Genomic DNA, 20,832 nt, shown 5'->3' on the forward strand with positions numbered 1-20,832 from the left:
AGAAAAGACAATCCATTCCAGAAGCAGTGTGTCCCTCACAGACCAGAGAAAAGACAGCAGCAGGGCCCATGGGAAAGGGTCAGCCACTGGGACTACTTGAGTGAGGAGCAAGACAGAAGTCGTGGGGCTGTGAGCTGTCACAAGCTGTCCCCTACGGCCCAGCATGTTGCCTACATGTGTCTCCCGTGGCCAGTTCTGACAGTGGGGTTGAGAACAGGAAGGAGCTCGGAGCTACGACTGACTGAGGCGGTCACTCAGGTGTCTGGGCAGCACCTGGGAGCATGGTGTGGGGTCAGGGCAGGTTGAGTAAGCTGGATACACTTCTGAATCACTCCATTGTGCTATGAATGAACTATTGTCCTAATTGCTATCATGCCCCGAACAGACTAACCAATCAGACTCCGGACTGTTGAACTATCTATGTATTACCTGAACTTCAGTTTATTTGATTTTGTCCTATAGGGAAATGGTTACCAGGAAGCTGTTGCATAGGGCAGATTTCAGGATGGGTCACATTGAGGATCTGGGGGCAGGTGGAGAACTAGAAACTGTGAAGGGTGACTAAGCCCTGCTTCTAGGAGGAAGAAATAAAACTTACTCCAAACAGGTGCAGAGGCCACATAAAACTAAAAATTCACTGCATATGTACACAAAAGTGTGTGTGTGTGGTGCTGGGGATTAGAACCCAGGACCTTGTGCATGCAAGGCAAGCACTTTACCAACTGAGCTATGCCCCCAGCCCTGCACATATATTTTTGATGGTGTCCCAGCCTCATTTCCTGTCATTCTCCTTGCTGCTGGTCTTTAGACTTCCACAGAATACCAGGTTCTCACCCAACTGCAGGCCATTTTATGAGCTGTAACACCTGTCTTCCCTTCATCCTTACCTGGGACCCAACTACAAACTGCAATCCTCAGCTCCAAGATTCCCCTCCTTAATGGATCCCCACTTCAAACTCTTTCCTTTCTGGTACTGCTTGGAATGCACACATATGCATATTTTTATTTATTCATGTGGTTCACTAGATTACACACTCCATTATCTTGCCCAACTCCTGGGGCTGAAGCCATCCTCCTGCCTTAGTCTTCTGAGTAGTGGGACCACAGGTGCATGGCAGACACCAACTTCTGGGAAAACCTATTTTTAGCAGTGCTGGGGATCCAACCCAGTACCTTTGCAATACCAGAAAAGGCTTCATCACTGAGCCATACCCCCATCTCAAACCTATCATTTTTTAAATCGCTGTGTAAAAGGACCTAGCCTTGGCAAACGTTCATAAAATGATTTCAAGCCACACAATGTTTAAACATAACAGAAACTATATATAAATAAGTACAAAACTATTCAATGATTCCAACTTGGGGAGGAAATCTAAATGCATAGAAAAAAGTCAGAGAAAACACACCAAGCAAGAAAGAGAAAATAACTACAAATAGTAACCAGTAGATTAGTAGAGAGCTAGAATTTTCTAATGTATATTTCTTTGAAAATCCTGTTTTGATTTTTGAGTAATTTTTTATTTGATTTTGAACCGTGTTTTTGATTTTTTACCTAATCAAAAACATTAAATGTTTGTAGAGTATAAAACCCTCAAAACACTAAGAACGACTATCGCAGAGGGAAAAACTAAGGCTTTCTTTTTACTAGACTTATGTGATCAGAAAAGGATGCGCTTTTTAACAAAGATCCTGGGCGGCCTCGGACTCTAAGCAGCTGTGAGAGGCGGCGGCCTGCGGTCTTGAACCCCAGACCAAGGCCGTCGTCGCTCTGCTGCGGCTGCAGTGCAGCCCAGCAAAGTACTCCCAGCCCAGGCCCACCCAGCACCAGCCGCGAGGGGCAGAGAGGGACTGGAAGGGGCGGGGCCGAGGAGGCGGGGCGACGGAGGGCCGCGGGAGGGGCGGGCCTCCTGGAAAGGACCGAGCCAAGCCAAGGAGGCGGGGCCAAGGAGGGCCGTGGGAAGGGCAGATCGCACGGAAAGGGCGGGGCCGCACGACGCAGGGAAGCACGCATAGGAAGAGGCGTGGCTACGAGTTCGGAGCTCGGCGCGCCGCTCTCGCGAGAGCAGTAGAAGACGGAAGCGCAATCTGTTCAGGATGTGGTTCCTGGTTGCGTGTCTCTTGCTAAATGTCGCTGCGGCGGGTGAGACCCCTGCCCATCCCATCCTCGCCCCAAGCTCCCTACCTGTACCTCGGCTAGTGGCCGCCTGGGCTCGCTCCTCCCCTGCCCGCCCTACCCCTCCGCTCGCTGCCGCGCCCCCTGCGGCCGTCGCCCGGTCTCAGGCGGCTCTGAGCCCCTTTTCTCCCGCCTGCTGTCTCCTGGGCTTACCGGTTTTCTGTTTCAGGTTCCGCGTCGCGTGACCCACGTCCCAACGCCGAAGGTTTGGATAGGCTGACCCCGGTCCCGACCCGAGGAACTCCAGACCGGCCTTCTGCAGGACAGGAGGGCAACAAAACCCTGGAGACCCAGCCGCCCCCTCCGAACCGGCCTTCCACCCTAGGCGGGGCCAGCGGGTCGGAACAGGGGCAGGGGCCCCCGAAAGGAAGCGCCAGCGGATCGGAACCGGGGCAGGTCTCCCAGAAGGGAGGCGCCAGCGAGTCGGAACTGAATCTGGAGCCCCCAAAAGGAAGCGCCATAGGATCGGAACAGGGGCAGGTCTCCCAGAAAGGCGCCAACGGGTCGGAACCTGGACAGGAGCCCCCGAAAGGAGGCCCCAGCGGGTCGGAACCGGGCCAGGGACCCCTGAAAGGAGGCGCCAATGGGTCGGAACCCGGCCAGGGGCCTCCGAAAGGAGGCTCCAGTCCCTCCTCAGATAACCAGGAGACACCCAAGACTGATAAAACCCAGGAGCCTGGAAAAGAGCATACCTCTCTGCAAACTTCCAAAACTAAAGCTGGGGAGAGAGTGACGATGGACTCCGACCTCTCTTCTCCCCAGCAGGAGGGAGAAGATGAGTCCTTAGAGCCTGCTGAAGATGCAGAGCCCAAGGAGGCTGAAGAAGGTGATACAGGGCCTGAAGAGGGCTCACCAACTGGAGAGGAGAAAAAGATGTCCGGCCCTGCCTCCAGTGAGAACCGTGAAGGGACACTTTTGGATTCCATGAATAGTGACAAGAATGACCTTTATAAGGACAATCCTGGCGGTGCCAGCGCAGAGAGCAGCCACTTCTTTGCGTATTTGGTCACTGCGGCCATTCTCGTCGCAGTCCTCTATATTGCCTATCACAATAAGCGGAAGGTAAGCCAGGTGCTGCCTCAGAGAGGGGACTTGCTGGTGCAGGGCAGGTATCCATGGCTTATCTGCATATGAGTACTGGGGATTTTAAGACAAACTGCCACTCTTCCTCAGACCCTGCCAGGATTCCTTATTCTTGTTTTATAAACTATGTGACCTGTTTCCCCTGAGTCTTGCTGCATTAGGTGCCAACTTAGGGCAAGATTATAACATGACCTAAAGTGAGACCTCCTCCCATGACCTTGACTTTAGATGCTTGACAGCCTCAGGGGACCCAAGTATTTGAGGCAGAGCTCTTTTCCTTTTTCCATGACTGAGACAATGTATTATTTCTAGTTTCCTTTCCCAGCCTGACTTCCATCTATGGTGGCTGGAAGAAAAGATTCAGCTACACTCTGATATCAATAGCGAAGACTCTCTTTTGCAGTGATAATCAGAAGAAATTTTAAAAATTACAGATAAACACATTTTTTATTTCTTCAGTAGTAGTGTGAAGTGGTGCCCATGTCCCTTAAAACAATCCTATTGAACCCTGAGAATTTAGAAGGTAGTTTCAGTAGTTTCAATAACCTGGTTCAAATTGGAAAATTAATTTCATGGGCTGGGGCTGTAGCTCAGCGGCAGAGCACTTGCCTAGCAAGTGCCCTGGGTTCGATCCTCAGCACCACATAAAAATAAAATAAAGGTATTCTGTCCATCTACAACTACAAAAAAATTTTAAAAAAATAAAAGAAAAAGAAAACTCAATTCATGATGGCCATCAGGTCTATGGCATGGCATTAAAATGAGAGAAAACCATTAGTAAAAATATATACATTCCTGGGGCTGGGGCTGTAGCTCAGTGGCACAGTGCTTGCCTAGCATTCATGAGGCACTGGGTTCGATCCTCAGCACCACATAAAAATAAATAAAGGCATTCTGTTCACTAACAACTATTAAAAAAAAATTTTTTTAAATATACGTTTCTTATTCTTCATCTAATTCATAATGAGAGTGTTAGTGAAGTTAAGATTGTGATTGTTGAAGAAACAAAATGTGGGTGGAAAAGGATATTTGTAGATGAGAAATAATTACTGATAATGATTTCATAAAGAAAACAAAAAGATTTGAGTGAGATGGCACATGCCTGTAATCCCAGCCACTCAGGAGTCTGAGTATTTGGTCACTGCGGCAAGTTCCAGGCTGTCCTAGCAACTTGATAAGACTTTGTCTCAGAATTTAAGATATAATAGTAACAAAGGAACAATCTTCCTAGAGCTCTCAGGGCAGGGCTTGACAGACCTTTGACTGAGTACCCTAGGTTACATCCTGCAGACTCCCACAACTGGGCTCAGCAAATCTTATTCCATCTTGTCATTTATTGTTAAGCAATATAAAGAATTCTGATGTAATTAGGCTCCATCATTGTTAAACTGTTAACAGTTTTTTTGTTTTGTTTTGAGGACCTAGAGATCAAACCCAGGGCTTCTTGCTATATGCTAGGCAAACACTATCCAACTAAGCCACACTCCCAGCCTGATAGAGCACTTGCCTAGCATGCACTAGGCTCTGAGCTGGTTTCCATCCCAACGAATACCACCCCCACTCCCACATCTTGTAGTTTAAATGGGGCTCTTTGTGGGTATACTTCTCTTTCTGTAGTCCAGTGATTAGCAAATGTACTACCAAGCGACTGCCTCTGATTTCAGGGACTGAAATATGTTATTACAGAGCCATTTGTTAATCACTTTTCCTTTTCTTTCCCCAGATTATTGCTTTTGCTTTGGAAGGAAAAAGATCCAAAGTAACTCGGCGGCCAAAGGCTAGTGACTACCAACGTTTGAACCTAAAGGTAAGGAACGAGGAGCCAGCCTAATGGAAAGAATATACAACCTGAGGGGGCTCAGCAATGGGTTTGTATGGCGACAGCTGATGCTGAGGGTACTACTACCATTCCCCCAACCTTTACAGACCACAGTCTAGAACCATCCATGTACTGTCTGCAAAGTCGGAGCAGGAAGAAGCCTTGCTGTCCTCTGCAGCAGTTCCTTCCTTTGACATATGAAGAGAGCTAACTTGTCCAGAAACATTTTCATTCTAAGATAGTGGTGACATCAGGACTGAGGCAGCTCCCTAAACTCCCAGCTTGAGCTTGGCACACTATACCAGCTCTTCACACTTTCAGCAGGCGTAAGACTCATGTTGGGATTGTGATTAAAAAGCAAAACCTATTCACTAGGTATAGGGTAGAGCCTAACTTTTGATATTTCTGGGATATTCTTAGGGGACACCAGATGCTGCTGGAGCCACACTTTGGGTGGCAAGTACTAGACTGCACATCTTGAAAACAAATGAGCCCAGAAGCACATAGGCCTCCAAATCCCTGGCACAGCCCCACGTTCAGCACTGGGCTGAACTTCCTGAGAACAGTTGTCTGCCTCTGCCAGGAGAACAGTCCTCCTCTATCCCATAGTATTCAAGCTAACCAAATGCTCCAGAGGCAGCCTGCCTGAGCCTGAGGCCAACGTGCGCTCTTTCTGCCCGTTGTGTTCAGCATCATGGAGGGCACTGGCAGAGGAGGCTTGGACCAGCTCCACAGTGTTCTCAGGGAGCACAGTTCTCTCATACTCTTTGTACCCACTACAGAATAAGCCGCTTGGCTCAGAAGGTCTTTGCCAGATGGCATCTTGGGTCAGCCTCACCTTAGGTCTGGCCTACTGCTTTCCCTGATGTTTGGTATAAGAATTTTGCCTCCTTCATTGTAACTCTGCTGGTTGGAAAAAATATAGCGGGGGCTGGGGATGTGGCTCAAGTGGTAACGTGCTTACCTGGCATGGTGAGGAACTGGGTTTGATCCTCACTCAGCACCACATAAAATAAAATAAAGATATTGTGTCCACCTAGAACTAAAAGATATATATATATATAAAATCTCGGGAACCATGGCGCAGGACCTGTCATCCCAGCAACTCAGGAGACTGAGGCAGGAGAATCACAAGTTTGAGGCCAACCTCAATTACTTAGCAAGACCCTATATCAAAAATTAAAAATTAAAAAATGGCTGGGGAGAGGCTAAGGTTATGGCTCAGTGGTAGAGTGCTCACCTAGCATGCATGAGGCACTGGGTTCTATCCTTGGCACCACATAAAAATTTAAAAAATAAATAATAAAGATATTGTGTCTACCTAAAACTAAAAAATAAATATTAAAAAAAAGAAAGAAAAAAAAAGCCTGGGGATATAGCTCAGTGGGAGAGCACTCCTGTGTTCCATCCCTAGTACCAGAGCAAACACAAAAATACACACGAATAATTCAGAATACAGAAGACTGTAAGCAGAAGCCAGGGTTTCCCAGATTCCCTTCCTCAAGTGTGTGTCTTTCTAGTTGATGTTTTATTTCAAACTGACTTTAAAACTCATCATTGTAGCCCAGGGCAATAATGCACACCTGTAATCCCAGCAACTCAGGAGGCTGAGAGGGATCACAAGTTTAAGGCCAGCCTCATCAACTTAACAAAGCCTTCAGCAACTTAATAGCTGTCGCAAAATTTTTTTTTTTTTTTTTTTTTGATTAAAAATTAAGAAAGGGCTGGGGACATGGCTCAGTGAGCAAGCCCACCTGGATTCAATCCCCAATACCAAAAAAAAAAAAAAAGCATTAATTAATGTGACTCATTTGATGTGCCCTTATCTTAATTAGTTGTTATTTGTGTGGTGCTGAATCAGTTTGTCCTGGTTAATTGTGAATTATTCCCTGAACTGAAGCCCCTATAAATCTTACTGATATGATAATCCCCTTGGAAATGGTGAACATGGACTGTGTTGCTCTGTTTCAGCTCTGATTTCTGCCCGCCATGCCCTTGTCTTCCCTGCTGATTTGTTTCTGAATCAAGAGAAATGAGGAGAAAAGCACTGTGACTTGAGACGCTCCCCAGGGTGTGTCCTTCTGTGTTCCCTTCATGCTGTCATGTTCCATCATCCTTTCCTTGGAGTGTGAGTGGGGGGAGCATGTGGGAATGTGGCTGGGACCAGAGGGAAGCCTGGCCTGCAGGCTGCACTGCCACCACTCTTCGTGGGCTGTGGCCTGGTGGTAAAGTTGGGCCTTGGCCATGGTACCGCCCTCTGCACTGTTCATCTTTGCAGACTTGTGAAATTCTGCAAGTGGAGGGCTTTCCTACTAAGCCTCCTTGAGGGGATGTCCCCTGGTAGAAGATGGTGAGATGCTGATGGGCAGAGGGCACATAATTCTCTTCAAAGGCTTTAGCAGCAAACCAAAACAACAAATTAAAGAAGTGCTTCATTGCCTGCGAGTCTAACCTATCTAACATGAGCCCCCTCACTTTTCTGATACTTTATATTATTGGAGACAGTGATTATATTTGGATGTACTAAGCACAAAGCTGAACTTGGGGTTTCTGGAAGTAAAGCCACTTTCCCATCATTTTTCATAAATAGTTATTATTGAAACAGGATGTTCTTTGATTCAGTCACGCTCAATAGGAGCTTTTTGAAAAGAGCAGTCCATGCTTAATGCTCCGAAATGTAGGAGGGTTTCATCTACACTTTTTTCAAAGGACTTTTGTGGAACAAGTTTCCCACCAACTCTGTTTTGCCTTTGTTGCCTAAAATAGACAAAATAGGTTTATATTCATAAACAAACTTCACTCTGACCATTACTTTTATCTCTTTGCTAAGATACCAAGGGCAGCTGGTACAGTTCTCCCTGCGCCCCGTGTCAGGAATCCAGTGGGTTCCCTGGGGTAGCGGAGGAGTATCCTGAATGGCGCTGCTATTTGGATTTTTATTCCACTCCTCTCTAGTCTTGCTATGCTGTTACCAAGAGCCTGAGGAGGGTTGGATCTCTGCTCTCAGGGCCACACAGAGACCGTGTGAGGAGGGAGGTGCAGTGGGTCCTGTGCTGTGATAGGCCAGCCAGTGGCCATCCTGATGGTGGTACCTTCCCCTGCTGCCTCAGTGTGCGGGGAGTAGAGGGTCCCTTCTGGGCAGGCAGCGGGCTTGTGAGATGAGCAGGAGCACTCTCCTGTGCATTGCTGCTTGTGTGCAGGTCCTGTGTCACCTTGTCCAGCTTGGGGAGTCAGGCTCCTGCGTGTCCTTGAGACACTGGTTGGATGTGCCCTGCTGGCCCCTTTCCCTTTGCTTCCCCTCCCTCTCATGGTCGGCTTGTGCCATCTACACGAGGCTTCCTCTGAGCTTCCTTCCTCCTGCCGCTCGTCCTTGGTGACCTTCACAAACCCATGTTAGTCCCTGTCCTACTGCTGTTGGGCCACTAGATCCAGTGACTCATTCTTGGAGCTCAGTCCTGTTCTTGATGGTCGGATGCTGCTGACAGGCATGGTGACATTCCCCTTTCTTGATGTCTGACGTCATCCTTTGCCGTATCCTGTGCTGGTGGGGATGAGGACCTGCAGAGCCAAGTCTCTATGAAAGTCTTTCAGAATTCACCTTTACTTCATCTCTCCTTATCCTTGACCCAGCTGTGTGTTTGTGTGTGTGTCACTGGAGCTGGATTCCTCTCTTATCCCCACCAAGCTGCCCTCCAACTGCCCAGTGTCTTTAATCACATGAACTCCACATCACAAACTTGATTTTTCTTGCTTCCTGTCTTTTAAATCTCCAGCTGATCTCTTTCCATTTTCCTTGTTCCTCTGTCCACACATCCACCCATTTCACTTCTCTGCTGATTTTTTTTTTTTTCCCATGGACCACCACAATTGGTTCTGTCTATCTTAGAAAGATCAGTACTGGAAACACTCATCTCCAGGGTTCTGGCCTGGTCTGAAGCTTCTGTCTGGACCTCTTGTGGCTTAGAGGGTCAGGTTGTACACGGGTGTCGAGGACTGTGCATGCTGACACCTTCCTCTCTCCACCTCTCACACAGACCAAAGCTCCCGCCTGTGCCTCTGTGCCTTTATTCTTAGTGTGTCTGCATATCCCAACTTCCCATCTTTGTTATTTGGTAAGGTTTTCTCCCTTTCTAAAACCTACCTATCAAATCCCACTGCTCGTATTCTTTCAGACTAAAAAATTCTTCTCACGCTCAAAAGGTGAAGCTATGTGGACTTGCTGCCAACCTTCTGCTTCCCAAAACCACCTTTCTTCCTGCTGTACTCTTCAAAAGCCAACATGTCAAGGTCACTGCCATCAGTAGCTAGAAAGTTGTGTGAGCCCTCATCTGTCAAAAACAGATGTCAAGATGAAAGGAAACATCTCTGCAAGAAGTAACTGAACTACCCAAGTCCCCGGGAATATCACTGTGCTAGGCAAAAGCAACAGTGTTGAGGGCCGTCTTTCTAGATCATAGAGATCAAGGTGGAACTGAAAGAGGCAACCACACAGGGCAGGGCAGTCAGACATGGGAAAACGTGGGTTGGGTCTTAAGTTTCACCCCTTTTCAGGATGGCTGTCTTTTTGCAAATAGAATATATTGGAAGCATGTTTTCCCGAGCTGGTATGAATGGGGATGACCTATTGAGGGGCCTCAAGCCAGGGGCTGGGGTGGAGCCACAAGAGGCCCCCTGTGGAGATGGCGGTGGGCTTCCTCTGCTGTTAGGAGGAAGGGGCTTCAGTTGTGGATAATGCTATACATTAGGGACTGGACTGTCTAGAGTCTTCAGGCATTGAAGATCCAGCTCTCTGGAAAAGCTGAGGCAACTCAGAAAGACCTGACACTTAGCTGCACATACTGACATGTTTTTCCCTGTCTTTTCAACATTTGGTGATAGAACTCTGCCTCGAAAATTCCCAGTGGTGATGCTCATCTTCTTCTCTAGTCCCTGTTCCCATCACATGATGCACCAATTGGGCACACGGGCGTGCACACACCAGCCCTGTGGTTACCCAGGCTGTTCTGAAAGCCCTTGCCAGGAAGCCTGCACTTGGCCATTGCCTTGCTTAAGCAGGAATGTTGGAAAGAGACGTTGAGGCTTCACTTAGCCAGACACCCAGAGCTGAGAGTGACTCACCTCCGCGGTTCCCCAAGTCAGATGTGGATTCTAAGTATTCCAACTTGGAAACCCCTCTGTAATGGGCTTTGATCTGAGCTGCACAGTATTTCAAGCTGCCCACAGAGCCAGGCCCTCACACTCTGATAGGTGTTCATTTAATTCATAAACTAGCGGGATAAGTACATGATCAACTATTGAAATTGTTTCCCTTTGTTTGCCCAATGAATAGGTTGTCATGGTTTAGCACTGTTTTATATTTTCAGTTCTTTGTAACTTAATTACATAATTTTATTTTTTTAAATCTTATTTGGTGTATGATATTTTTCAGTACGTTTTAATGAGCTTCTGTAAATGCCATCTCAATGTGGTTTTGTCACTGAATGGAAACCAAAATAAATTTCAGATAATCAAAGCAATGAAACCATTACATTTATTAATTCTGTATTAAAGTGTACTAAAATAAGACCCTTGGTGATTCAGGTAATAAGGGAAAATGGTATCTTTCTTAACCTTTGGCTGAGCATCCTTTACTGACATCAAGAATTCTTGGATTTTACAAAGTTTTCTGAGTGCCATTGTGACCTCATGTGACAAGAAGTCAAAATGCAAAAAAAAAATTGTTCCAAGTATCACAAAATTACTCTTGGTTTGTATATAAGGTATATATGAAACATGAATGCAATTTTTGGCCTGGGGTGTAGCTCAGAGCATTTGCCTGGCATACACAAGACCCTGAGTTCCATCACCAGCACTGCAAAATTAATTGTTTAGACCTAGGTCCCATTCCTAAGGCATCTCATTGTGTACAGATACCCCAAATCAAAAGGGGGGGGCATGGGGGGATGAACAACTTGGATATGTACCAGCAAACTACAGGTGTCATCCCTGGGCTTTGCCCACATCCTAGTCCCGACCGACTTTCTACCGCAGCACCACCTATCTGAGCCTCAAACTGTCCACATCAGCAGCCTGGCCACTTGAGGAGTAAAGACATGTCCTCAGAGATAAGGAAAAGCTCCACTGGAGAAGTGTGTTCAGAAATCAGTGCAATTAGTGCTTTCTGTGTGCAAAGAACTAACAGTGCAGTAAAGGCATTACAGGTGGGTCAGGGCAGGTGCAGGGGCCACTCGTTGTCCCTAAGGAACTACATTATCTTCTTCTGGGCCCGCACTCTTGAGCCGAGATCCTTGAGGTCTGAGTATAGGTTCCGCTTCAGGATGGCACTGCTGCACAGCAGTGCCCCTTGCAGGGCCCCCATCAACCCGCAGGTGAAGATGTCCTGGCCTAGGAGGCAAGAGCACAGACTGTGGGTGTCCACCATGTGAGGAGAGGGAGGCCCAAGGTCACGGATCCTGGCAGAATGGGCAGTGTACCTGACAGGTAGAGGTTGGGGATGGGGCTCTGGGCCCTGATGGAAGCCATCACGTAAGGATGCAGGCGGTCCAGGTCATGGTCGGCCCCGTAGGTGGCCCCTCGGGTAGCAGCCAGGAAGAACTGATTGGTCAGTGGGGACCCTCCCGTGGCGCTCTCCACCTAAGGCAGGAGGGAGGGCATGAGTGGGAGCCCCAACAACCTGAGCTCTGCCTCCTGGACGTGGGGTCCCCACCTGCATGCTCACCCTACCTTCCCCTCCAGCTGTGGGAACAGTCTGAGGATCATGGATATGGAGGCTTCAACAAAGGAGCTTTTGAGGGTCTCATAGTCATGGCTTCGCTTCCCTTGCGGCTCCTCCTGCCACTCCTCAAACCACTCGTAGGCGGTAGGTATCAGCACAGTCAGCGTGGACCGGTCTAGGGACGCAGAGCAGGGTTACTGCTGTGCAGTCCCACCCACCGCTGACCCAGGCAGCTTCACAATATGGACCTACCTGGGAAGCGGCCTGGCCAGGTCGGGTCCTTGCTTGAAGGGGAAGCAACAAAGTAGAGGGGTATGTGTTCCACAGCCTTCTCCCTGGGCATGGAGATGTAGCGCTCCATCCTGTGGGGAGAGGAGTGTGGCTGCAATGCCAGGCCTCGCCTCAAAGCCTCCACTCGTCCCCAGGACCTCCTCGGGAATGAGGCTAGGCACATTGCCATGTGAACCTTCCAGGAGCACGCTGGAATGGCCTACTGACTGCTCATCCTAGTGTCCAGGCAGGAAGCCCTAGTGGGTTGACAGCCCAGCCAACACCTGTCCCCGCATGCACACAGGGCCCCCCGTGGGTTGATGGCCCAGCCAATGCCTGTCCCCCCACTGCACACAGGGTCCCCGTGGGTTGACGGCCCAGCTGACCCTATGCCCACATGCACATGCTTACGCCTTATCCATGTTAATGTCGAAATAAACATAGTAGTTGGTGGACTGCAGACCCAACTCCTCCTTGGTCCCGCGCAGGCAGATGAAGACAGAGAACATGCTCAGGCCTGGCCGCACCATCTGCAGCTGTTGCTGCACACCTGCAGGACAGAGCAGGTAGAACTGTGGACAGACACAGGCATTCCCCGCTCCAGACATCTGCAGCCCATTCCTCGGCTGCCAGCGAGGAGAGGGTCCAGGCCTTTCTGCCTGCTCACCTGCCCCTGCCTGTGTCCCACACGGCCTCAGGCTCCAGCTCTGCCCAGTTGAGCCCAGCCCTTAGCTGCCACTGGTTTGCAGCACCTGCAGGACAGTGGATCTGACTGCTCCATCACCCCTTCAGTCTAAGTGAGGAGGAGATGACAACTTACAAAGACTACACAAACAGTAGTTTGTCACAGCCTTACTGTCAGTATATAACACAGCTATCTAATGAAAACAGTGGTAGTCCCCATGTGCTCTGTCACTAGACCTCGAGATGACAGGCAGTGCATGTGACTGGAAGACAAACAGCATTAGCTCAGCATTCAACTGCAAGGCACCCCAGACCTAAGCCACTGGGCTTCCCCTCTCAACAGATGATCCCAGACCAGTTTTTAGAAACTGTACCCACAGTTCTTATCCATTACCTCCAGACCCGTCTCCAGCAGCTGTGTGAGAGCTCAACCACTGCTGCTCTGCCTCTTCCGTGAACAAGGATTGGCTGATGCCCTAACATGTACTGGGCCCTGTGGAGCCAACCCTGGCACACAGCAGTGACAGGAGGCCCATTTGCTGGGAAGAGTCCTGGAGGAACCATGTGCTGAGGACAGGGACAGAGAGGGAGGCGCTATTGACAGCCATGGCAGGACACCCAGTTCTGGGGGCGCACAGGAGACACAGAACGTGGGCTTCCACAGCTGCAGTCACCTAGGTCCTATATCCAGGTTGGGTATAGGCAGGCATGGAGGAGAGCCCCTGTCTCCAGAAGCCCCTCAGAATAGCCTCTCTCCCCAGCTGGAAGGAAGAGGCTGAGGAGCCAGACCCTTCCCTCTGGACCACCCCAGTGTCTCCTGGCCTCTATAGGTGGAAGAAAGGCCTCCCCATCCCTGAAGGATCCACTGCCAGGTCCAGCAATTCCACTCCTGGTCTAGCTGGCCCCTCCTGCCCCAGAGGCCACCAGATATCTGTCTCCTGTCTGAAAGGCATACCAAAAAATCCCCACCCCAAAGAGCTGGGAAGAAGGAGCACCACCCAGCTCCTAGAGCAGGCAACTGGGTTCATTTGGGGCAGTCTCTGACCCTGCACCCAAGAGGCCGAGTGCCCAAGCTAGCTGGTGTGCCCTGGACTGTTCAGGACTAGGATACATGCCGGGCAAGACCTGCTATGGGGCTGGCAGCCTGGAGAGGAGCAGGGGGACCTGGGGCCTGTCAGGGCAGAGTCCTAAAAGAGGAGGAGGCAAGGCCAGTCTGTCCAGCCAGGCCAGGCCCCACTGCCCTGCCCTGGGCAGTCCCTATCATGCCCCACTCAATTCATCCTGAGACACAACTGCCAGCAGATACCAGCTTGGTGACACCCATCTGTTGTGGGTGGCGGTTTTTAGGACCCAAGGGTGCTCAGCCACATCCCGGCACTTTTTTTTTTTTTTTTTGAGACAGGGTCTCACTAGGTTGCTTAGGGCCTTGCTAAATTGCTGAGGCTGGCTTTCACCTTCTATCCTCCTGCCTCAGCCTCCAGAGCCACTGGGATCACATGCCCAGCTGCTGTGGTTTTGATAAGTATCCCCCAAGGCTTGGTCACCAGTCTCTGGTGCTACTGGGAGGTGGCTCAGCCTTGAGGAGGTGGGCCCAGTGGGAGGGAGTTAGGTCACTGGGTGTCTTTGAAGCATACATGGGACTCCAGCCCCTTTCCCACTCTTTGTTTTTTCTGGTACTAGGGATTGAACCCAGCCAGGAGTGTTTAATCACTGAGATATATCCACAGCCCCCCTTTTTTATATTATTATTATTATTTTAGATGTTGACAGACTTTATTTTATTCATTTTATTTTTATGGTGCTGAGAATCGAACCCAGTGCCTCACACATGCTAGGCAAGCTCTCTGCCACTGAGCCACAGCCCCAGCCCTTCCACAGCCCTTTTTATATTTTGTTTTGAGACAGGGTCACTTAGGGCCTTGCTAAATTGCTGAGGCTGGCCTCAAACTTCCCATCCTCCTGCCTCACCTCCCAAATTGCTAGGATTGCAAGTGTGCACCACCATGCCCGGCCTTCTCTCTCTCTCTGGTTCCTGGCAGCCATGAGGTAGAACGGTCTCCCCCCAACACACCCCACAATGTGACATCCTGTGCCACCACAGGCCTAAAACAACTGGGCCAACTGACACAGACTAAAGCCTCTGAAACCATGAGGCAAAGCAGATCCTTTTCTCTTTTTAAATTGATCACCTCAGGTATTTTATCACAGTGACAGAAAGCTGCACGCCACTTTAACTCTTAGAGACAGTACAACTATCACCCCGCCCCCCTGTCCTCCCCAGGAGACCCAGGACCACACTGTTCTGCCAAACCACTGCTCAGCCTCCCTAGCACAAACCTAGAGTGGACAGCCCCATCCCCACCACCACGAACCCCATCCCAGCCAGTCAGGGCCACTCTGTCCTTCCCACCTCTTGCCCCTGCCAGAGGCCTTTGTCATCTCTCCTGAGTGACTTGTCCCCTCTGGCCAGCAACCTCCATTCCCTTTGTCACACCAAGCTGCAAGTCACATGCTGTCCTGACGTGACTTCCCATCTCAGCACTCCATATATCCCGTCCCTGCAGGGACTGCCCAGAGCTTGGCTCTCCCTTTGAGACCAGGCTCCTCATGGCTCTGGCACTCGGCTGGGCGGCAGAGGGAGGGGGTCGGTCTCCTGTCAGGGCCTCCACCTCCTCAGCCACAGACAAGGGGATGATGCTACAGCTCAGAGTTCTTACCTGCTGAGACAGTCAGAGAGGGGCATCACCAGGCTGAACATGTCCATGCCAGAGCCTGGAGCAGCAGAGCAGCCGTACCTGACAGACAGCGGGCACTCTCCGGCAGTAGGTGCTCATAGGTGTTGAACAGGCCTGCATTGGAGACCACAGTGGGGCAGTAGATGTCCATCAGCTCTTGTCCCTTCTTCACACGGACACCTGCAGCACAGGAGCTTGGCTGAGGCTCTGTGAGCTCCAGGAGGAGACCTCGACAGGTCTGGCCTACACTCCATCTCCTCAGAACTGGGAGTCCAGCCTGCTGAGAGCCAGGCAGGGAGGTGACCACAAGCATTCCACCTCTGCCACAGTCGCTTTTGTGCTGACCCGCCTGGCTCCCTCCACATGGCAGATTAGCTTTCCTGTGGCCAAGCCCCCACTCATCCCCAGCACACCAACTCTCAGGCCCCTTCACTGCTGCTGGAGGCAAGTGCCCTAAACACTCCCCACTGACACCTCCTCTGAGCCTTGTGATCTGGTCCCTCCGTGTCCAGCCCCATCTCTGCCTCTCATTTGGCTATTATGTAGAACTAGGCCCACAGCCGACACCCTGACACCCGCTGCTCAGCAGCCCACCATCAGTCACCCAGCAGGTTCTGAAGATGTAAAGACAGACAACTGCTGTCCTGGCTACTGGACAGCAAGTTTGAGCCCACTAAAGGCAACACTGTGAGATCTCGACTCAAAAAAAAAACATAAAGAAGATACAGCCTTGGGCTAAGGACATAGCTCAGAGTAGAGCACTTGCATAGCAGGTGCAAAGCCCTGGGCTCAGTCCCCAGTACCACTAAGAGAAAATGACAGCCCCTACAATCAAGAAGGTGGTCACAGAACACTGGATAAATACTTTTATCTATCAAAATAATAATTCAGAATGGCTCTTTGGAGCCCACGTGGCCCTTTCCATGCCAGACTCATCACTCTGCTACCCGCCACGCTCTGCAGCACACCTGGCCCCTCAGCCTGCAGAAGGTGGGTTCCTTTGTGCCTTCTGCCCTCGGGGACCCCGGAGCTCACAGCACAGCTCTCACCACAGGCTTTCCCAGCTGAGTCCAACAACACAGTCTGCACAGTGGCCTTTGTGAGGACAGCGCCCCCGGCTTGCTTAATCACAGGGATGATATGAAAGGCGATTTCACTGGAACCCCCTCGGGGATAAAAGGCCCCCTGTAGGTAGTGGTTGACCAGCAGAGCATGCATGGAAAAGGTGGTACGGCTGGGGGTCACACCTGCAGGAAGAGGGGAGGAGGGTTATGAACAGGTACCAGGACCACTCAGAAAGGAGCAACACACCACCAGAGTCCATCACAGGACCCAAGGCTCCTAGGGGCTAGGGCCACCGCAAGAGCCATCTCCATCCCACCGGGAGCCTTACAACCTAGGGGCCAGTAAGAAGGTACTGCCTGCAAACTAGCATGTCACCAACACCAGGAGCCTGGTGTTGGCTAACAGAAAAATCACCCAGGGAATGGTTGAAGGGGACTTGCACAGCAGCACAAGCTGCAGAGGGCCAGGCCATTCTGGTCCGTTTGTCAGCCAGGCAGGTTCAGGAAGAAGACAGAGACCAGAAGGCGGGAGCCTCTTGTCCAGGAACAGCACAGCCTGCAGCCAGCACGCACCATAGGTGGGGAAAATGTAGCTGAGCACGGCCTGGAGCTCAGGGGAGGCCCCCAGCTGCTGCAGGACCTCAGCCAGGCTCTGGGTGGACGCATGCAGGAATGGAGAAAACCGAGTCAGCAGCCCACACTTGCTGAGGAGCTGGGCCAAGCGCAATGGGAGGAACTTCAGCAAGAGGGCATGAATGGCTCCATCGGCTACTACCTGGGAAAGAAGACAAGTGTGGGAACAGGCCTAGCTCTGGGACAGCTGACACACCGTCCCTTCCAATAGCTTGCACCAGCTGAGGGCCAGCAACACTTACCCTTCGTTGAACATTGCTGAATTTGGACTTTAGTTTTAATTTACTTTATTTTTTATTTTTTTTTTTAATTTACTTTAAAAATATTTATTTTTGGTAGCAGGAATTGAACACAGGGACACTCAACTACTGAACCATATCCTCAGCCCTATTTTATATTTTACTTAGAGTCAGGATCTCACTGAGTTGCTTAGCACCTCACTTTTGCTGAGGCTGGCTTTGAACTAGTGATCCTCCTGCCTCGGTCTCCCTAGCCACTGGGATTACAGGCATGTGCTATCATGCCCTGCTTCAAGTCTTTCATTTTATTTGTTTTTTGTGTGTTTGCAGTGCTAAGGATTGAACCCAGAGGTGCTCTATCACTGAGCTACACTCCAGGGCTTTTCCATTTTGAGACAAGGTCTCAATGAGGCACATGCCTGTAATCACTGCAATTCTAGATGTTTAGGCCAGAGGACTGCAAGTTTGAGGCCAGCCTGGGAAACTTAGCAAGACTCAAAATAAAAAATAAAAAGGGCTGGGGATGTAGCTCAGTGGTAGGGTACCTCTGCCCATATTTATGTATGTATAAATAAATATATATAAATAAGCAAATAACAGGTCTTGCTAAGTTGCCTAGGCTGATCTTGAACAGGGGATCCTCCTGTCTCTGTCCCCCAGTACCATAGCTGGGGTTATAAGTATGCACCACTGCATCCAGCCTGAATTGGGTGGGGGGACTCTGTACTCTAAATATTCCCTTCCTGCACACTCAGATGAGGCTTTTCTGCTTATAAATTTCCTAAATTTCTTATAAATCCCATCTGGTCTTAGAAGAAATAAAAAGGAGTAGAGATCTATCACCTGCAAGGCAGCATAGCCAGGAGAGCAAAGTGCCCTCCAGAGGCCAGAGTGGGTGTGGCATCCACAAGCCCTCCTCCTGGCCCTTGGGGCCACCCACTCCAGCCACTCCCCTGCTCAGGTACTCCACTAATGAGGAAGATCAGTCTTGGGAATGAACTGGGTCCTGAACAAGTCCAAGTTACCTTCACCAGCTTTATGTACTTGTTGATGACATCTTTTTCCTGGGGAAACTTCTCCTTGAGGCCTTCAATGTATGCTTTCTTCCCGCTGTACATGGGGAACTCCTTTCGGCCACTGGGCATGTCTAGTACCACTGTGTCAAAAGGCGAGGACAGAGAAGCCCAGTCCAGCTGCCCTTCAGTAATCTGGTCCAAGATAAAGCGGCCAAAGGTGCCCTCCTCCATGTGCCCAATATAATGGATCCCTGTTGGGAGGTGGAAAGACAAGGTGGCTCAGGGATAATGGGACTAAGCCTTGGGAAGAGGACGAGAAAGTGAAGGGGAAAAGGTGGACCAGAACCACTGCTCCTCCTTCCTGCAGAGAGGTGGCAGAGCAGACCCACCATATCAGACGGTATGGCTGAAGACAAGGAAAGTGGTGCTCAGAAAGAAGATGGCACCTGTAGGACAGAGAAATGTGTCCCCCAAGCACTGATCCCAGCCCTGTTCCACACAAGCCTCACCTGTGTCAAACTCAAGGCCATTTTTGCCAAAGGTATGACAACAGCCCCCTGCCTTGGTGTGCTGCTCCAAGACCAGGACTCGCTTGCCAGCTTTCGCCAGAATCGCAGCTGCAGCCAGGCCCCCAATGCCACTGCCAATCACCACCACATCCAGGTTCTCTGGCACTTGACTTGCTGAGAAAACTGCAGCAGAAGGGAGGAGGAAGAGGGTGGGCTTCTCAGATAGGGGCAGGAAAATGGCAAAGACAGAGAAACCAAAGAAGACTCCTCTAGCCTGGACTGCGAGAAAACTTAGAGCGGTTTAGCATGTTGCTGTTGACTAAGGTTTCTAAATTCACCTAGGAATACTCATAACCAGCCAGCGATTTGCATTGTCTGAACTAATTTAACCACAACCACTACATACCTGTAGATTTTTACAACTTTAAAAGAAAGTAGAAATCAGTTAACTACAGAAACAAAAAGAGAAAGAGGATAACAGGTGGATACACCTCAGTGTAGACACTTCTGAGGAAGCAAGAGCCAGGAAAGAAAGAAAATGGGGTGGGGGATGGGGAGAATGCTAGAGGGCAGGCTGGCAGCTCCAGGAACCAGCCATTCACAAGCTGGGTTTCTTCGGATGATGTAGGGTCTGCAGATGCCACCAGAGCAGCTGGCGTGCATGTGGTTCTTCCAGATCCTGATTCAGAGGCTCAGCAGGACAGAGCTGCCCTGAGCCTACTGCCCTGAGAAATCACAGCACCACCCCCTACACTGGGAAGAAGAGGGGAACACCTTAAGAGGAACAATTTGTGCTAATGGGCACTTGCATATACATCTAATCTAAAAATCGTGCCTAGTGCCAGGCACAGCAATGCACAACTGTAATCACAGCTAATCAAGAGGTTGAAGCAGAAGGATCACAAGTTCCAGGCCATATAAAGTACAAAGGGCTGGGTATGTTGTTCAGTAGTAGAGCAGTTGCCTAGCATGTAAAGCCTAAATTCAATCCTACTACCCTCCCACACACACACAAAGGAAAGAAAGACAAAAAGTATTGTCTGACTGTAGCAAGTTTGGTCACGGAGGGAAAAAAATCTATAAGCAAGAGCGCCGCTGGAGATCAAACAATATTTTTGGGGTTTTTTGTTCGTTTTGTTTTTTGCTTATTTTTTCCATCGAAACTCTCTCTAACCTTGCAGGTATCCCCACTTGAGTTTCACATCGAATGCAGGTGCTGGTGGACTAGAGCAGTGGGCTCAGAGCTGAGAAACCCTATTGAGCCTCTCCCCAAGTTCAGAATCCAGAGTCAGTTCTATAAGCTAGGGCCATGCCTACCCCGTCCAATCCCTTGACCTGCAAAAGCCATTTCCTCTTGCAATGGGGAGAGGTTTCTGTGCGAGCCCGCACAGGGAAAGCTGGGGTCAGAGAGCCAAATCCGGGAAAGGATGCAGGGCAGGGCATCGCCGGCCATGACAAGTCCTAGGCAGTGCCAAGACAAGGACAAGCCCTCGGGCAGCAGCTTCCGGGCTTGCAAGGGCAAAGTCATCACCGCGCACCCACGAAAACGGGCCCCACTCCAAGGAAGCCTCCCGGTACTTTATCACGGGGAAACTGAGGCCAGCCCAGGTCTCGAGGCCGCCGAGCGCAGCGCGGACCCCTGGTCCGGCTGACCTTGCTTAAGGACCCTTTTCCTGGCCTCCTTGTCGGTCACCAGGGGCGCGGGCGGCCGCTTGACGTCCTGCGAGAAGGGGTTCGGGGAGCGCCCGGCGAACAGCCCCAAGTAGACACGGCGGACGCCCGCGAGCAGCAGCAGCACCAACAGCAGCACCAGGGAGAGCCACATCCCGACGGCTCACAGAAGTCTTGGCGGAAACGACGCCCACAGCTTTTAAGGCCCGTCGCGCCGCACT

The 20,832-nt window shown here is 50.3% G+C and overlaps 2 protein-coding genes across 4 annotated transcripts; one reads left to right on the forward strand and one right to left on the reverse strand.

Moving 5' to 3' along the window:
• Window positions 1-1,986: 1,986 nt before the first annotated feature.
• Tgoln2 (trans-golgi network protein 2) lies at window positions 1,987-10,591 on the forward strand. 2 transcript variants are annotated; one of them, XM_015506316.2, is made up of 5 exons: window positions 1,988-2,140; window positions 2,343-2,512; window positions 2,555-3,235; window positions 4,980-5,063; window positions 7,047-10,591. In XM_015506316.2, the coding sequence occupies exons 1-5, from the start codon at window positions 2,095-2,097 to the stop codon at window positions 7,050-7,052; spliced, it is 987 nt and encodes a 328-aa protein (XP_015361802.1). In that variant the 5' UTR covers window positions 1,988-2,094; the 3' UTR covers window positions 7,053-10,591. The 2 variants fall into 2 exon arrangements, with proteins under 2 accessions (XP_048643729.1, XP_015361802.1); XM_048787772.1 differs by having other exon boundaries at window positions 1,987-2,140; window positions 2,343-3,235.
• Window positions 10,583-20,832, reverse strand: Retsat (retinol saturase). 2 transcript variants are annotated; one of them, XM_015506308.2, is made up of 11 exons: window positions 20,594-20,832; window positions 18,941-19,123; window positions 18,441-18,682; window positions 17,117-17,318; window positions 16,448-16,726; window positions 15,540-15,659; window positions 12,472-12,610; window positions 12,043-12,152; window positions 11,799-11,965; window positions 11,549-11,708; window positions 10,583-11,459 (listed from the first exon to the last, which is right to left on the reverse strand). In XM_015506308.2, the coding sequence occupies exons 1-11, from the start codon at window positions 20,763-20,765 to the stop codon at window positions 11,320-11,322; spliced, it is 1,914 nt and encodes a 637-aa protein (XP_015361794.1). In that variant the 5' UTR covers window positions 20,766-20,832; the 3' UTR covers window positions 10,583-11,319. The 2 variants fall into 2 exon arrangements, with proteins under 2 accessions (XP_015361794.1, XP_015361795.1); XM_015506309.2 differs by having other exon boundaries at window positions 16,529-16,726; window positions 20,594-20,826.

This window comes from Marmota marmota, unplaced genomic scaffold, assembly GCF_001458135.2.
Source record: "Marmota marmota marmota unplaced genomic scaffold, marMar, whole genome shotgun sequence".
Lineage (NCBI taxonomy): Eukaryota > Metazoa > Chordata > Mammalia > Rodentia > Sciuridae > Marmota > Marmota marmota.